Here is an 18,488-nt window from a genome sequence, read left to right on the forward strand (position 1 = left end):
AAAATGTAGAAAGGTAACAGAAGTATTGTTTTTTTAAAGGTTTTGACCATTTTCTTTAAAGTTACCATAGAGAGGAAAACAGCAAAGGAAAATGTGTGGGATCTTCTTATGACCGTTTGCTACGTGCACGCACATTCACACATACACAGACCTGTGTGTTTGGGATGTGACCAGTGGAAAAAAATCCCTACATGTTCGGTACCAAGATTATAGCTTTCCATGCAAGGCAATGCATATACATCCATATAGGAGGGATGCATACAGGGAGAAAGTGAAGTACATACCTGTTAAAATGTAGAAATATATGTTATGGACTGAACTGTGTCCCCCCCACTCCCCTAACACCCAATGTGACTGCATCTGGAGACAGGGCCTTTAAGGAGGTAATTAAGATTAAACGAGGCATAGAGAGTCCTAGTTCCATAGGACGGGTGCGCCTATAAGAGGAAGAGACACAAAATGCCCTTTGCCATGAAAGGACACAGCAGGAAGGTGCTGTCTACAAGCCGAGAAGGAAGGTCTCACCAGAAACCAGCCCTGCAGTACCCTGAGCTTGGAATTCCAGCCTCTGGAACTGGGGGAAAATAAGTTTCCATTGCTGAAGCCACCCAGGCCATGGCATTCTCTCACGGCAGCCAAGCAGACCAATATAATGGGTATAAGGATGATTATTGTACTATCTTTTCAACGTTTTTGATGTTTCAAATTTCCAAAATGCAAAGCTGGGAAAATAACAATGGATGCAGTTCATTGGACATCAAGGCTCTGTGTGTTGCCTCATTTAAATTTGCTGCTGGGGAGTACGCTCCCACTTTACAGATGAGAATGTGGAGAACAGAGAGGTTAAGCTTGGACCTGATGGGCCACGGTCTTCTTATTCACTCTATGCTGCCCCCAAGAACAAAAGCTTCGGAAGAGAGAGGCTGAATGTTTGTGTCCTCAAATTCATAGGCTGAGCCCTAATCCCCAAAGCAATGGTTTTAGGAGGTGGGGCCTTTGAAAAATGATTTGCTCACGAGGGTGGAGTGCTCATGAATGGGATTAGTGTCCTTATAAAAGGGACCCCAGAGAGACCCTCCTCCCTTCTACCATGTGAGGACACAGGAGAAGATGGGCATCTATGAACCAGGGAGCTAGCTCTCACCAGACATGGAGCCTGCTGGTGCCTTGATGTTGAACCTCCTGCCTCTAGAACTATGAGAAATATGTGTCGTTTAAGCCCCAGTGGTGTTTTCGTGATAGCAGCCAGAACAGTCAGAGACAGAGGGCAAGGGGCTCTTTCATTCCAGCCTCCCACGAAGCCCCTCACCTATGACGTGCATGTGACATCACGCGACATCCTTGAAGGAGGTGTGTACGCACCATCACCACACCAGTCAGCCATCCTCATTCAGTGCCTATTCCTGAATATACGACATGAGAATGGCATGCCCGAGGCACTGAAAAGATTTAAGACGGACCCAAGAGAGAGCTGGCTACTGTCTCAGCCAGATTATTATTTTCTGACCCAAAAGTGCAGCTACCAAGGGCAAAGAAGAGAAGATAAGAGGGTAAGTTATATGAATCCCTCTAATTCCTAAGTGGTCACAAAGGCAGAAGTGCCCACGGAGGGCCCTGGGCCCTGACTCAGCACTGGCTGGCATGTGGGGACCACTTGGGTGCAGTAAGGGGCTGGGCCTGGCCTTCTGGAAAGCACAAAGCTCAGGAGGGATCAAAAGCTGCAAGGATGTTGGCTCAGTAGATTGTTTCAGAACCAGCAACTCTGTACTCCACATCTGGCCATTTCCCTTTAAACGAACACTTGACATTAAATTGTGTCCCACCCATAACTAGCGGTCAAACCCTTTAGTAGTTAATGAGATTACTGGTGTGTAATTCTGAAGCGAAGCACTCCTACTTAGGTCGGCTTGCTCTAGGAGCACAGAACACTGTCCCCTTCACGCTCAAACAAACAAAGCCACTTCCTTGTCCCCACCTCTAGCAGGAGTTGCTAGTTTAAGGGGAGTGTATGTCTTTGCTTCAGGCTGACTGAAGTCATTGTCATCTGGGGACAAGATGATAAATTCATCTTGATTGGGTCACCTTAAAACCTTGTGGGTCTTATCACAGAGCAATCGAGAACAAACGTCGAACTGAGTGTGAGGCACGCACTCCCCCCAAAACAGGAATCCAGCCTTTGGTTTATTCAGCGTAAGCTGAGCACCAGCAATCGCTTTGATTACCTATCAGAAGCAATTTTTAAAGCCAGATTAAAGCCACTCACTGGGAGCAGATTGGCCTAAGGGCAGGGAAACTCTTAAGAACTGATTTGTAGAGGGCTCTGCATTAATCGCAGTTTACATAACGTCCTTTTATGCTTCCAGATTTGAGTTGAAGTGTGTGGGATGGAGGTTCTGTTCAGAGCTCAAAGGCGAGTTCCCGGGGGGCTGGGCTCTCGATGGAAAGCTTTCAGACCCAAGAGGATGATGCTGCCTTTGTGTTGAGGTTGGGAGGCACCAGACTGCAGCCTCCTAGGGGGTGGACCAGATACCCCCAGCACAACGAAGGGAGACGCATGGGGTGTGGACCTGGAAGGAGGGGTGATTAGCTGCAGCGGAGATCTGGGTAGACAATGGAGACAAAAAAGGCCCTCCCCACTCTCCTAGCTGGAAACGATCGATCGCCAGAGAGGGGTTCCTGGACGCGTGTTTAAGACACACACCAGCTGACTGGGAACGCTTAGAGGAAGGAGACCAGTTGAGGAAACAAGCTTGGCCCTGCGCCGCCGGGCTTTACGATGAGCAAAGCTGGAAAGGAAAATTGTCAAGACGGAGAGTTGCCACGTACCAAGCATGTTCTAAGGTCAGGCCCGTGCTCAGTACTTTTAAGTGAATTTAATTCAGTTAATTGCATTAAACCCACACAGTTGTCCGACAGAGGATGTTTCCCCTCATCACATACATGAAGAAATATTCTCAGAGAGGTTCAAGACTGAAGCCTGGGTCACAGAGCTCCTGGCACAAAGCAAGCTCAAGCCCCATGCTGCCCGCTCCATGGCCGTCGCCCCTACTCCACCCCACCCCCACCACCGCCCCCACTTCCCTGCACTTGGTCCTCGCCTCTCTGGCCCAGTGCAGCCCCCCTTCTCCCATCCACTCTGGCCCCTTCATACTGCTCTCCTGGCTGCAGCCAGACCAATGGCTTAGAAATTCGAGCCTGATCCTGTCACTCCTGGGAGCAGGGGTGGGGATAGGGTGGGGTGGAGCGGGGGAAGGGGGCTCTCTGATGGCCTCACTTTGCTATCAGCTGTGGCCCAGCCTACATTTCCTGCCCCCACCATCCCACACGCAGCTCTCCATCCTGCATCTGCCTAGAGCCTCAGGTCCTCCCCCTCCTCCTCAGCCCCAATCTTTACTTCCCAGTGAAGTGTCCCTGACCTGGCTTCTTGGATCAGATCTCTTGTCACAGGCCCACCCAGTGATGGCACTAGTCCCAGCTGCCATCAACACTGACTGATGACCATTTCCCTCACTGGAGCATAATGGAGGCTGCGTCTTGTAGCTTTTCCATGGTTTCTCCCCAGTGCCTGGCACGTAGCAAATACCGACCGTGAAAGCACGAGTGGACGGAGGGCTTGTTGAGGAGCTGCACTGTGGGACGCACCGCCTGTTCCAGAAACTTTGGAAAAGTAATGTACCTTCTAAGTGGTCCGTGCAGACAAAAGAATTCTCATGTTAATACAATGAAAACTGCCATGCCTTTACAGCCGTGACGTGGCATTTCACGCAGAAAGGCTCCTCCTGGGAACCAGGGTCCCAGCGGATTAGGTCCCACCCAGATGCACGGCCCTAACCAGTCCCAACAATGCCCCTTGCACAGACGCCCGCTGACCTTGGCAGCCAATCACACTCAGCTTTGTATTTTTACTCCAGTTATAACTCTTTTCTACATTCATTCTAGGATAGAAAAGGCAAAGGCCACGATGCCTGAGCAACCCGAGCAATAGATGAAAGGAAAAGAGAGGTAGCCCCTCAAGAATACTGAGAGAAAGGTGTGTATGTGTGTATGTAGTGGACAAAACCCCAAAGTATCCTTAACGTTGGGTCTGCACTTTGCCACGTGAGCTTTTACATGACTCGAGGGTCAAGGTGTCGGTCCACTCGTGAGAATCCATTATCCAGCAGAGTGGGGGAAGAGAACAGGCACTGGAATCCACAGAAAATTTAAAACCTTAAAACCTGTCTTCTAAAAAGTTGTTCAGCAACCCTCCTGTGGGGTCCTAAAAGGCAGCAGAATGGCCCAGTGTCACGGTTCCCAGACTGGTTGCTGGAAGGTGCCGCTGGGCTGTGGCTCACAAATGCTCCCTGCATCTCACCGTGTCTCACTCCTGTCTGTCAGTGTCCTTCGAATGTACGTAGACACTGTTCCAACAGGACACCAACTCAATTACATGCATGTCTAACATAATTACTTCTGATCATTTGGATGTTTCTTAATGATCAAATACCAAATATAAAACTACTATTCCGTTAGAGAAGACATCCCTCTTTGTTCTAAAGATCTTTAAAACTCTAATAAGACCAAATCAAGGAATTTGATAGAATGTTTACCTGAGTATTAATAGTTCCTTAATTTTAAGTTAAATCCTACTAGTTATCTATGGAAAAATGCAAATGACAGCTTTGCTTGTGTGCTTGAATTATAGAAGCATTTTTCTTTTATTTCGATGTCAAGAAATAAGAAATAGTGGTAAACATATATTTGTTATATCCTTTTTTAAAAAACAATTTATGGCTCTCTTTTTTTCTGTCTTTATTGAAATATAATAGACAATTAATTGCTCGTATTTATATTATACAATTTAATGCGTTTTTTCAATTACAGTTGGCATACTTGTTATATCCTTCTTGATAAGACTCCTAGCCTGTATTAAAATCGTTTTCCTGCCTTAGTCAACACAGTACAATACAGGGAACATGATGGAATCTTCCCTTGATGACTAAAAAATCTTTCAGAAAATTTGGTCCATCCTCTGAACAGTAAGATGTCATCAGTGTCACCTATGTGAGACTGAGCGGACGTGTATTGAGCTAGTAAATGTGATTAAGGGTTTCTTTTTAGAATAAGTCCTATTTCACTGAGACATGCCTTTCTTTGATCCCACTGACCTAAAGGGGGGTGGGATGGAGAGGCGGAGTAAATGAGTCCACATGACCAGGGGCCAAGCTGGTTCAACGTTAAAGACTTAAAGAACGATCCCAACCTCCCTCCCAGCGCTCACACAGCTGCAGTGATGAGTTGGGGAAGATTAACTGCTGTCAAAGTTGGCATCTGAGCTCATAAAAGACAAGAGACTGCTAGTGTCTGCGAGACAAGCTGCTCTCGAAAAGGAAAACAATTCTTGCCTGTGGCATCTTCTCTCTCTTTTTTTTTTCTAGAAGGGTCTTCTCACCTGTCCCCAAATAAACGCCAGGTGTTTTGCTGCATTTGCACTGAAAACCAGCAATAGAAATTTGATATGCTGGCTTTCCGATGTTTTCAGGAAGTCTGGTTGAAAAGTGTCATCTAAAAAATCATGAACTACAACAGAGGTTGAACTTATAGGGGGGCACTGGCTTCTACAGGGGACCTGGGAAATAAAGGCCAGCGACCCCTGGAGACAGAAAGCAGCAGAGTAGGCCCTGCTCCTGCCCATGCAAAGCCTGGAAGAAGTGGCTCAGGGAGGGAGGACCCAGCTGGAACCTGACAGTCCCCTGACTTGAGGAGATGGAGCTGGGCATCTAGGGAGACCCAGGCAGCTCGAGCTCCCAAGGAAGAGGAAAGAGAAGAGAAACCTGGATGAAGAGAGAACTCCGAAGGGTGCCAAGTACTGGTCGGCATGTGTTCGCATGGAAAACACCTGAGTCTAGGAGCAAGCCACCGAAAAAGGTTTATAGGGAAGAATTCTCGAAGCTAACGCAGGGTTAGGAGTAGTTCCCATCCGCACCAGCCAGACCTCATAATTCATGGGACATTTGTAAGAGAACTAAGAAGCGTCTGGCCTCAAGAAGGGAGAAAATTAACCCTAGACTACGCACTGCTCTGGTTCCGCCTCTCAAAGCTTAAAAGCAAAACCCAAAAGGATTAAGCTGTTCCAAATAACTTAACTGCACCCCAGAACCAAGTTCGAGAAGATTTATAGAAATTCAAAAACATCCAGAATCCAGAAGCATAAAGTCCAGTGTCTGGCATGCGAAGAAGCAGGAAAATACAACCCACAATGAGAAGAAAACTCGATTATTCAAAGCCGATCCAGACATTATGCAGATGATAGAATTAGTACTCAAGGACTTTTAAAAAACTATGCTTAACTGTATGCCACGTGCTCAGGAGGCTGGAGAAAGAATGAGCACGTTAAGTGCAAACATGGAAGGTATAAAAAAAGACCCAAATCAAATGTCTAGAGATGAAAACTTCAATGTCTAAAATGAAAAATACACTGGGTGGGATTAATAATAGATTCGTCATTACAGAGAAAAAAGATTAGTGAACTTAAAGACATAGCAACAGAAACACTTCAAAATGAAACAGAGAAAAAAAAGACTGGAAAAATAAAAAAGAGCAGAGCATTAGCGGCTGTGGAACAATGTCAAGCAACTGAATACATGTGTCATTACAGTCCCCAGAGGAGGAAGGGATTAAAAAACTATTTGAGGAAATAATGGCTGAAAAATTTCCAAATATGACGTAAACTAGAAACCCACAGATCCAAGAATCTAAATCTAAGCACAAGAAACAAGAAGAAACTTACATCAAGGCCTATCATAAACCAAATGGTTTAAAACCAGTAAGAAAAAAAGAAAAAGAAAAATATTAAAAGCAGCCAAAAATAAAAAAGACAGAAGAATGAAAATAAGGGCAATATCAGATTTTTTTTTTTAAGTTGGAAAAATGCAAGCTAGAAATACAATGGGGCAATATCTTCAAAATAGGAACAGAAAAACAAAACCTGCCTCTCAAGAACTCTTTTTCCAGTGAAGATATCTTTCCAAACACAGGTGAAATAAAGATTTTTTTCAGATATACACAAAGAATCAATCACCAGCAGACTTATACTTCAAGAAATGTTGAAGGAAACCCTTCAAGCCGAAAGAAAATAATACCAGATGGCAATCAGAACCGATGCGAAAAAATACAGAACACCAGAAATAGAAATTATGCAGGTAAATATAAAGCTTTTTTCCTTATTATTTAAATCTTTTCAGAGGTAATTGGCTATATAAAACAAAAATAACATAACTTGTGAGATTTCTAACACACGTAGAAAAAAAATGTGTGACAACAATTGCACAAAGTCCAAATGGGGAGAAATGTTGGTACGCTGTTGTATGACACTTCTATTATAAATGAGATGATACACTATCGCTTGACAATAGATTGTGATACATTAAAGATGTACATTATTGATTCTAATGTACAACCTAAAATAACACAAATAGTTGTAGCTAATAAGTCAAAAGGGAGATAAAGTAGAATCATAAATATGATGAATTTTTCCAAAAGGCAAAAAAAAAAGAGAGAAAATAGAGAATAAAAAAGTAGACAGAGAAAACAAATAACAAGTTGTAGACTTAATCCAACCATATTAATAATCACATTAAACGTAGATGTTATAAACAAATGCAGAGATATTCAGAATAGGTTGAAAAAGCGACATCTAACCATATGCTTGCTATCTGCAAGAAAGGTGCTTCAAATTACGCTTAAAAAGCACAAACCAGTTAAGAGTAAAAGACTGTAGAGTGGGGGCGGGGCAGGGAATAAACCATGAAAACACTGATCAAAAGAAAGCTGTTGTGTTGTTATATTATGTCAGAGAAAGTAGATTTCAGGCATAAAGAAGGTCATTATAATGATAAGAGTTTGATTCATCACAAGGACATGAACAGCCTAAAAGTTTATCTAATAACAGGGTCTCAAAATAGATGAAGAAACATGGATAAAAGGAGAAATGAACAAATCCACAATTATAACCTGATATAGTTCCACATCCCTTTCTCAATAATCAGCTGGACACATTGATAGACTATCAGTACAGATACAGAAGACTGAAACACTATCAACCAATGTGACCTAATTGACATTTATTAAACACTATCCAATAGCGGCAGAAGATACGTTCTTTTTAAGTGCAGATGGAACACGTACAAAACAGACCATATTCTACACATAAAAAAGCCTCAATAACTTCAAAAAGATTCAAATTATTCAAAGTAATTACCTGAAAACAATAGAATTAAATTAGATATCAATAATAGATACCTGGAAAATCTCCAACTATTCGGAAACTAGATAATATACTTCTAAATAGCCCATGAGTCAAAGAAGATATTAAAAAGAAAATTAGAAAGTATTTGAACCAAATGAAAATGAAGACACAAATATCAAAATGTGTCAGATGCAGGACTTAGAGTGACTTTTAATAAGCTAAAACATCTATATTAAAAAAGATTTTAAAAGGTCTCAAGTCGATGACCCCAGCTTCTACCTTAAGAAACTATAGAAATAGTGATTGTGCAACAATGTGAATATACTTAACACTACTAAACTGTACTTAGAATTGGTTAAGATGGTATACGTCATATTATGTAGTTTTTTACCATAATAAAAAATAATTTAAAAAATCAACAAGGAGCCGTGTATAAAAGAAATCGGATAACAAAGTACATATACTGTTTAATCCCAATTAGATGAAGGTCAGGAACTGACAAAACTACTCCATGGCAGGAGAAGTCAGAATGTTTATTATTCTCGGGCGGGGCTATTGACTGGGAGGGGCATGAGAGAATGTTCCGGGATGATGGAAATGATCCGCGTCTAGATCTGAGTGTGATTACACAGGTGCACAGGAGTGTAAACATTCATCAAGCTCTCAGATTAATAATCTTACAGTCTTTATTTTATAGCAATAAAAAAAGGTACTAGAAAAAAATAGAAACCATGGAGACGGTAAAAAGATCAGAGGTTGCCAGGGGTTGGTAGGGGAGGGCGGGAGGTACCAACAGGTAAAGCACGGGAGAGTTGTAAGACAGTCAAACTACCTGTATGGTATTGTAATGGTGGATACCCAGCATTACGCGTTTGTCAAACCCACGGGACGCACAACACAAAGTGTAAACCTTAATGCAAACTATAACTTTTAGTTAATAATAATGTATCAGTATTGGATCATTAGTTGTAACAAATGCATCACACTGATGTAAAATCTTAATAATATAGGAAACCGTATTTGGAGGAGGGAGGACTATATGGCAACTCTCTGGACTGTTCATTTTTCTGTAAACCTGAAACTGCTCTAAAAAATAGTCTATTAATTATTTAAAGTCCATTAATTATTTAATAGTCTATTAATTACACACATTTTACATAAAACATCATATAGTACAATATATATTACTGAAATGTTTTATAAAGATATATAATTATATATGTATAGACACAAATCGCTTATCTCACAATCAAGAAAGAAAGAACTAGAAAAAAGAAAAGTCTGGGGAACACATTACTGTTTAAGAGCAGTTGTCTGTAGATGGTGGGAGAATTGGTGATCTGTTTGTTCCCCCTCTCCTTCCCTCTATTTTCCAAGCTGTTACGATAAGTGGGTATTGTCTCATTTAATGGAAAATTACTCCTCTTCTTAAATGTTTTGTTGAAAGCAGATGGGCAGCAAGCAGACACACACCTCACACCTCATTCAGCACATGACCTTCTTTTCCAGCCCGTGTCAGAGTCTAGGAGCTCACTCCTTCACTCCCTCCTACTCTCCTCTCAGTGTTTACTTCCTGCCAGAGATAAATAATGAGTCAGAAGCAGGACAGGACGGGGAGGCTGCGAGCCCAGCTCTGGGGACACACCCTGCCTTGGCAGGAGCTTGTGAATAGATCCGGGTCTTCACAAAAGTTTCTTTGGGAGGAAGCAAACGCTCGCGCTTAGAACACTCAGGGCTCAGGTCAGTAAGAGCTGGCCCCAGCCGCTCGCTCCTCCTAAAAGGCATCAGATCTTTTGGATTTTTCTTTTTTCTGGGTCTGAAATCTGACCTTGTTTCGAGGGAAATTAAATTTTCAGGAATGGGGGTGGTGGTGGTGGGGTGGTGCTTTCTAGTTATGGAGACCGTGACACAGGTATTTTCAGACACCTATGAGAGCTCAGGATGACTCTGAGCCTGGCCTCGGGTGGCATCAAACCAAGCTGGATTCTACCTGCACTGTGGCATGTCCTGCCTGTGTGACCTGGGGCAGGTTCCTTGACCTCTCTGGGCCTGGGTTCCCTCACATAGCCAGCCCCTCAGGTCACCGTACTCACCCACACTGAGCGGCTGGGTGAAGGGATGGTTTCTGTCCTGGGTTCGGTGCCCAGCATCAGGCAGATTTAGCCCGCGAATGATGGTGGGAGGCGAGGCACGTTAAAAATACCTCGCCTTTCATCTGAAGTTCACGATTTTGTGTTTGTTTGTTTGTTTAACCATCTTACTTCCTTCCCTAACCTGCTGCTACCCAAACACCATGGATTTTTTGTTCTAAGTAGGTTTGTATTTTTGAAAAAGCCAAGAGGTTGAGCTTAATAAATAGACTACATGTCCTATCTCCCAAATTTGAAGGAGTTCTGAAATTTCCTATTTGGGAGGCTGGTAAGTCTAGTCCTTCCTAAATTCTGTTTTCTGCGGATCCATAATTTTTAAAGCTGTTCCCTCTGCCTGGAATCATCTTCTTTCCCCCACAAGCCCTGACTTCTACTCAGTTTTGAAGACGCAGCTGCAAGGTTATCTAGTCTGGAAAATGCTTCTTCCTTCAGTGGAGCCGGCCACCCTCCTGCCCTGTGCTCCCATAGAGCCTGCCTATAGCATTTAGCTTATTCTAGAATTATTTGTTTACTTGCCTGTCTCTACAACTGGGTCAACGTGTCCCCTTCATCTTTGTACCTCTGGCCTAAAGCTCCGAGCGTGGCCTGTTTTGTTGATGGGTCCATGTTTCTGAAATGGATTAAGACATCTCTCCCCGTCGCCCCCACAAAAAGGATGAGGTACAGTCAGGCGCTCAAGGTGCTGGGTGTTAAGATTCTGTACCAACAACTCCAATGTGTGGGCGTTTTTTTCCCCACACCGAGCAATTCTGTCACCAGCTGGGTGTCCTATAATTCGACTCTGTTTGACACTATTTACCTAGAGAATAGTGTCAGATCCCACAGGTTAAGGGCTCAGTCCCACAAGATTGCCTCCCCGACACACACACTTCAGATGTCAATTGCAAGTTCAGGTTGTCACCTGTACCGTTGACCAACTGGCTAAAAATCAGAGGTTCCCGCAGACCCCTCGTTGGGTTCGGTAAATTTGCTGGAGTGGCTCACAGAACTCAGGGAAATGTTTTACTTCCTAGATTGCCAGCTTATTATACAATGATATAACAAAACAACAGCCAGATGGAAGAGATGCTCAGGGCAAGGTATGGAAAAAGGGCACAGAGCCTCACGCCTTTTCTGAAGCCACCCCCTTCTGGCATCCCCACCTGCTCACCGACCCAGAAGCTCTCCAAACCCTCCCATTTGGGGTTTTTATGGAGGCTTCATTACATAGGCCTGATTAAAATCATTGGCCATCGGTAATCAATTCAACCTCCAAATCCCTATTCTCAGCCCAGAGGTCTGGGGATGGGGCTGTAGGTTCCAGCCCTCCAAATCACAAGATTGGCTGCCCTGGCAACCAGCCTTAGGTGATTCCCAAGAGTCAGCTCATTAACATCACAAAAGATGCCTTTACTGCTCTCATCCGTTGGATAATTCCAAGGGTTTTAAGAGCTCTGTGCCAGGAACAGGGACAAAGACCAAATACTTATTTCTTACGAATCACAATATCACAGGTGTATAGCAGGAAACGAGCTGTCCCCTATACTTTGAGAGAACCCGCTTTTCTCTCAAAGATGGCGGCTACCCTAAGTTTCCCACAGTGAGACAGGCTTTGTGATATTCGACACAGTCTTGCCACATCCACCTGGTACCAATAGGATTTCCTCCTGGACCCTGGGTCTGTGACCCTGGAACTCAGCAAATATACCTGACTAGTTTTTCATATCTCAGCAAATGGCCCATTTACTCAATTGCTGAAGCCAAAATTTTCTGGAATCTTTCTCGATTCTTCTTTCCTTCCTTCTAAATCCATCAGCAAGTCCTGGCATCTCTAGCTCTAAAAATATCCAAAATATTGAAAGCTGAGCGTGTCTCTCCATTTCACTGTTATCACCTCGGTCCGTGCATCCTCACGGGCCAGTGTCATCCCCGGGTGGGGTGGGGGTGGGGGGCTGAAAATCAGCTCCTGGGAAGTGGAAAACCTGAGATATTACGACGGTTTGTGGTCCTCAGAAGACAACAAAACGTAAAACAGATACAATACATCTGTGGCACCGGATTTCTTGGGGAGGAGTAGGCGAATAGGAATAAATTGTCTACAAACCCTCAGTCTGGTGGGGTGGGGAGAGGAAGATAATGAAGTCAAGTTGAGAAAGCCCTAGTTCCAGGCACCCTACGTCCTGCCCATATCCTTCAGTGGCCTCTTCTCTGGCCTCCTGGCCCCCAGCCTCACCCCCTTGCATTCTCCACACAGGGACCAGATGTGCTCTTAGAACAAAAGTCATCTCAAGTCACCTAAATCTGAATAAATCTGCCAAAAAAAAAAAAAAAAAAGACTTTTATTGCAGTAAGTTAATCCAGTGGATGGGGTCCCCTTTCGCCTGGCAGATCTTGCCCCTGCCTTGCTCGCCTCTCCCCCACCTCCCCCACCCCTTTTTCTTGCTACCTCATCATTCTCCTGTTTCTCTGACACACCAAATTCATTCCCACCTTTGGCCCTGGGCACTACGTGTTCCCAGTCTGGCGCTTCTTGCTCTGGCTCATTATCGTCATTCGACACTCCGTTCTAATACCACCTCGTTCCGACCATCAGTGCTTCTCAAATGGAGGTAGACTTTACAAAAAGTCACCATGTCACAGATCTCCCTGTTCGTGAGAATCCCCCAGGGTACTTATTAAACACACAGATATCAGGCTCCACACCTAGTGATTCTGATTCAGAAAGACTAGGATGGGGCCTAGCAATCTGTATATTTAACCGAGAGCCAGGTATATCTTACGACCCGGGAGACTGGAAAACACTGCCTGTCTGGGTTCATTTATGATCCTGCGCCCCCACCCCGATCTGTTCTCATGCTCTTAAACAGAGTCCTGAAGTCACAGATGCAGGAGCATGACCACGAACTGACCTGTCTGAGAACAGCCTGGGGACTGCTTCCTGGCCACCACCCCTCGACTGCAAGGCCATCCCTTACTGCCCTTCCAGCCTCCCCCCTCCACTGCACTAGTGAGCCCCTAAATTCATCTCTGCGCTCTTTCCTTGCATGCCTAAACCTTTGTTTAAGTACAAACAACCCAGCCACAAAGCATCTCCCCACTTCCTGTCACCCGCGGGATAATTCTCAACCTCTCACCTGACCTCCAAGTTCTCAAACGGGCCCCACTTCTCCAAGTTTGTTTTCAGTGAACATCCGCCACGTGGTCTTGGCTCACTTCCTGCTTAGCCATAGAGAAATCCAGTTCAGGAATTCTGTCCCTACTTGGAATGGCCTCTAGAACGGTCCCCTTTAGTTTAAGTCCCCCCATCCTTGCCAAGAGACTCTCCTCTCCTTGTCTGATCCAGCCATCAGAGAAGGCTTCTTCTAAATGCCAACAGCACTAAGCCTGTCCCTCCCCCGGCTGTGTGGCATAACACAGCAGTTCTCAAGCATGGTCCCTGGACCGGTGGCATCTGTGTCACCTGGGACCGTGTTAGAAATGCTAACTCTCAGGCCTTGCCCTAGGCCTGCCCATTCAGAACCTCTGGAGAGGCCCAGTGATCTGTGTTTTAACCAGCCTGGCAGGTGGTCCTGATGCCTGCCGCCTGGTGAGCACCGATGGATTTCATCAAGACTCTACTCCCTCGCTTCAGTGACAAAGCTGCCAGAAATGCACATAGGAGTCACTTAGGGCCATTCCCTGAGAAAAGTCAGTCATCTCTGAAATATTGCCTGTAGCCTTCTTTGGAAGAATGAGCAAGTGCTAAGTTCAAGCACAGGAATCACTACTATCCCATAACTGTTTACCTACAGAAATGGTAATTTCCTCTGGTGCAACCTAATAGTTCCATCGTCTAGGGAAAGGTCGCAGGATAAGATCCATTGGGTTTGGGAGGTTTTTCAAAGGAAAAGGCTGCCCGGTTGTCAGTACCCCTGTAAGAAAAGGGGGTTCCCACGGGCGGTGGACCTGGAACCAGTCCAGACGCAGGTATCCAGGGCCGCTGTGCCCGGGGGTGCACGATGCTCAGCAGTTGGAGGTGCATTCTGGGGGGTAAGCTTCGTCCCAGGAGTGCGGGATCATGAGCACAGATAGGCGTCTGGGAGGCACCGCCCAGCCTCTACCGGGATTTGGCCAATGCAGGGCTAAGTTACAACAGCGACACCGTGTGGCAACCAGAAAGCAAGGCAGTTAAACTGATGGGACGCCCTATTCGGATGAAGAATTTACCCCCCTTTGAGGAGACGTAAACAAACCCCATTCTTGTGCAGTTCAGAAGGAGGAGCCTCCGAGGGGGAAACAATGGACTTTCTACCAGTAGGGCATAGGTGAAGGCACCCCAAGCCTGGGTATCCCCATCTGTAGAGGGGCGAACTCCTGTGCAGAGGGACCGCATTGGCAATATTGACGCAGCCTTTCTGCCTAGAGTCTCCCCGCGACTCCAGGTTCAGCGGGACCCTCTGCAGTCCTTTCTGTGTTTTCTCTCTCGAGTTTTTACTAGTAAAAACAGAAACATTTTGAGGTCAATGGCTCCTCCCATCTTTTGTAAAAACCTATAATATATTCTTTGAAAAGAAAACGCTGGTTTACGGTGAGGCAAAAGGAGAATGCGAATGTATTTGAGGATGAGGAGAAGAGAGCAGGAAAAAGTCTTAGAAAGTGGGGAACGGCTGAGAGTCCCTCCTGCTTCCTGACCGAGTCCCCTCCAGCGGGGCTGGGGGCGGGGCGCGGGAAATGAGCACAGAGCGGGAGTGAGCGCCCGGTAGCCAAGGGAATGGCCATAGGGTTCCCGGCCCTACCAAAGAGTCCCATGTGCCACGTGTGGCATGAAAGCAGCACAGTCACAGGACCCGATGGACAGAGTGGCCTGGACCAGTGGGCATCTCCGTGGTGACAGGGAGGAGATGGGTAATGGCCCTAACATACCAACCAGCTCAAGGATGGCTGATATGGGCATTCCTACTAGCCTGGCAGAGCAAGGACTCAGAATCCGAAGTGAACTGATTGAACGAAAAGAATATTTTATTTTGAGCATATAGCGCATTTGGCATAGTATCTGGTGCCCATCTGCAAAATAAACATTAAATGCTATTGTTGTCATGATCGTGGATGCTAGGGTGGCATGTGCCACTGAAATAGCTCACGGGGGGAACCCCGTGTTCATTCTCTCTTCCTATAAACCTCCTGACTCCCCAACAGACGCATCGTAACCCTGGAGAGCTGGAGCCCCGAAACCTCTTCACAGTTTCTGAGTTAGTTAGCCCAGGGCCGGGCACAATAGACATTCTTACATTTGTGGAGGAGAATCACATTTTTAATTGTGAACAGGAAGTTGCTCCTTTGGGCTCACTCTAGGAAAGCACCTCTTTTATGCTTAATTTGCATGCCGGCAAGAGGCCATTCTTCAAGGGAAAAATAATAATTGACTAAAGCTGAGGAACAAGAAACGAAAGACCTTTGAGCTGCCCTTACTCTTCAGGCCAGCTGTGACACAGGCCCCAAACAACTTCCAAGCCTCTTAAGAGACCCCGGAACCCCACAAAGACGAGGAGGGAATAGCCAGACCTCGGGTCTCGGCCAGCAGTGACTTCCCTTGCGTAGAATTCCAGAAAAGATGAATCCACCCATCAGTTTCATGATCAATTCGGACCAGTCATCTGGTCTCGTCAGAACTAAATATTAAAACCTCTGTCCAGTTACCCGATACAAAGTTTGTGAAAGTCGAACAGAGGTCGAAGGTGCTGCTCAAGGCACACCCTGTGATCCTTCCCCATCCGATTCCCAGTTCCCTAAAGAAATCTTAACGTTCATTCCAAGAGGTTCAAAGTGTCTCCTCTGGAACCGGCACAGCCGGGGCCACCTAGAAAATGCCAGCCAGGCATGGAAATTCTTGCCACAAGGGGTAGCTCTTACTTACCCATGATCTTCCATAGTTAAAAGTCGAAGCAGCAAATGTTGCTTAAACTCTTAAGATGAAAAACTTATTGCAAAGCACTGGGGACTCAAAGTTTCACGGTCTGTTGTTCCTTTGAGCTCCTAGTCATTCATCCCTTTAAGGCCTGTAACTATACCCTCCCGGAAGCTGGGCTGCAATAGTTTGGGAGGGTTTGTCCAACCAGAGCACGTGCTCAACCCGCTGGCAATTTTTAATTGCCTCCAGTGTTCCTGGCCCATGTCCTTTCTGGGGACTGGATGTTCACATCTGCTGGCCCTCTGCTGTGAATGCCCCCAGACCTGTGGGTGCTGAACACAGGGGAAGAACCTATGGGGCATCTTCCCAACAGCCACAGTGGGAAAAGCCAGACCTGACTGTGGGTCAGTGCGGAGCCACTGACCGGTTCCACTGCGACAGTGTGGCCTCATTGATTTCTGGAATTCATCCACCAGCCTCCCTGGGACTAAGGGCGTTGGTCACTTCAGTAAGTTTTGTGAATCCTCTGTCTGATCATCTAGTGCCTACAATGAAGGGGTTCAGAACAGGCCTCTCCAAGATAAGCCGGTCTGGCATGCGGATTATTTTGAGCTAAAGGTGATCAAGACCCTTCGGGCTAAAGAGAAACGTCTGCCCCCCCTTACCACATCCCCCTTAACAACCTAGAAGAATTTAAATTGAGGGCTTTGCCCATAACAAGAGTTATTACCAGGGATAACTTTTTATGACCGATCTAGAGGGCAGAGCAAACATCTAATTACCGAACATCTGCTCTTCTTATCTTCCTGCAATGACCTTCCTCCCCTCGGAAGCCCAGGCCTCTGGCCTCATTCCTTAGCTCAGGATGCCATATGCAGAACTCGTTTTAACCTTCCATCTTTGAACCTCTCATGTATGGGGGGTCTCTGATGCTCTCACGTGTGTGGGGTTTCTGCGTGTACATCTGTAATTAAATTTGGTTATTTTCTCTTGTGCATCTGTCTCACGTTGGTTTCATTGTTAGACCAGCCGAAAGAACCTAGAAGGGGAGAGGAAAGTGTGTCTTCCTTCCCCACAACAGACCCCAGCGTAGCCACAGAGGAGATGCCCCCGAGGGGCCCCTCGGTAGCCTTGATCATTTTTAAAGTTCTGACGATGAAGATACACAACCTGGCGTGATGCCGGAATGGAAGTCTATAGTTATTAATTTCATCTTTGGGCAGAAACACGTTCATTTTCCAACCATGCGGATCTGGGCAAAAGGTCTACGAACCACTGGTTTGAACCTCTCACCACTGAAGAACATGTCACAGGTTTTCGGGTAAATTTTTCAAAGCAAATGGAGCAAAGCAAACGCTGAGCAGGCAGTGAGCCAGCCACGCTGTGGGCCGTGTCAGTCTTCTGAACTTGGCGCCTACCTGGGCAAGTCCCCACGGTCAGTGCTGCCGGCCTTCTCCGGCTCCTTTTTTACGTTCTGACTGTTCCCGAGTGGTGGCAGGGATCCTGGACTCTGAGCTGACGACGTCCTCTGAGTCGGAAGAAAGAGAAATTGGAAAGACAATCAAATAGGTGTCTCCGAAAACACAAAAATATTTATCAACGGGCCACTGACCGCAGCATTTCAAGGAGTCAGATGTTCATTTGCTTTACCATCCAACTGAGCACATGCCACGTGCTGGCACAGAGCTACGCCTGGAGGCGAAGTGATGAGCAAAGCAAGCGTGACCCCTGCTCTCATGTAATGGAGAAGAAACACAGTTACCCTGGTGATTCCAGCGGCGTGGGATTACCGTGACAGTAAGAAACCAGGACTGGGGACACCACACTTTGGGGTCATCTGCTCCCTGGTGAAAGTGAAGACAGTTAATCCAAGATCTCAAAGTATCCAATTTGTTTGTGGCACCACCTAGAGGAAAACACATTTTCCTCCCCCTGCCCCTGATTGTGGTTTTCACACCAGAATTCAGCTGGAAACGTGACCAAAAAAAAAGGAAGAAAAAAAGAAAAAAAAAAAGAGAGAAAGGAAGGAAATCGAAGGAAGAAGATGGTGGGCCGTTGGAGACTTAGGGCCACCCATCAGAGGTCCTAGCTACTCCGAGAGTTGGGGACCTACTTTTTTTAACTCCCACAAGGAGCTTGTCTGCTGTTTGGCTGATTTTTAAAACCGAGATGCAGAAAATGCTAAAGTACAGTCAAAACTTCAGATCGTAGGACGGAAAGAGATGTTTCAAAAGCTAACTTTAAA

At 45.7% G+C, this 18,488-nt stretch overlaps 1 protein-coding gene across 1 annotated transcript in view; it reads right to left on the minus strand.

The window, feature by feature from the left end:
- Positions 1-18,488, minus strand: part of TACC2 (transforming acidic coiled-coil containing protein 2) — a 173,555-nt gene that overhangs the window by 139,681 nt on the left and 15,386 nt on the right. Inside the window, exon 4 of the mRNA XM_039870890.1 lies at positions 17,662-17,771. Coding sequence (XP_039726824.1) covers positions 17,662-17,771 — 110 coding nt within the window. The remainder of the gene's footprint in view (positions 1-17,661; positions 17,772-18,488) is intronic.

The sequence above is a fragment of the Pteropus medius genome, unplaced genomic scaffold, assembly GCF_902729225.1.
Source record: "Pteropus medius unplaced genomic scaffold, Ma_sr-lr_union100, whole genome shotgun sequence".
Lineage (NCBI taxonomy): Eukaryota > Metazoa > Chordata > Mammalia > Chiroptera > Pteropodidae > Pteropus > Pteropus medius.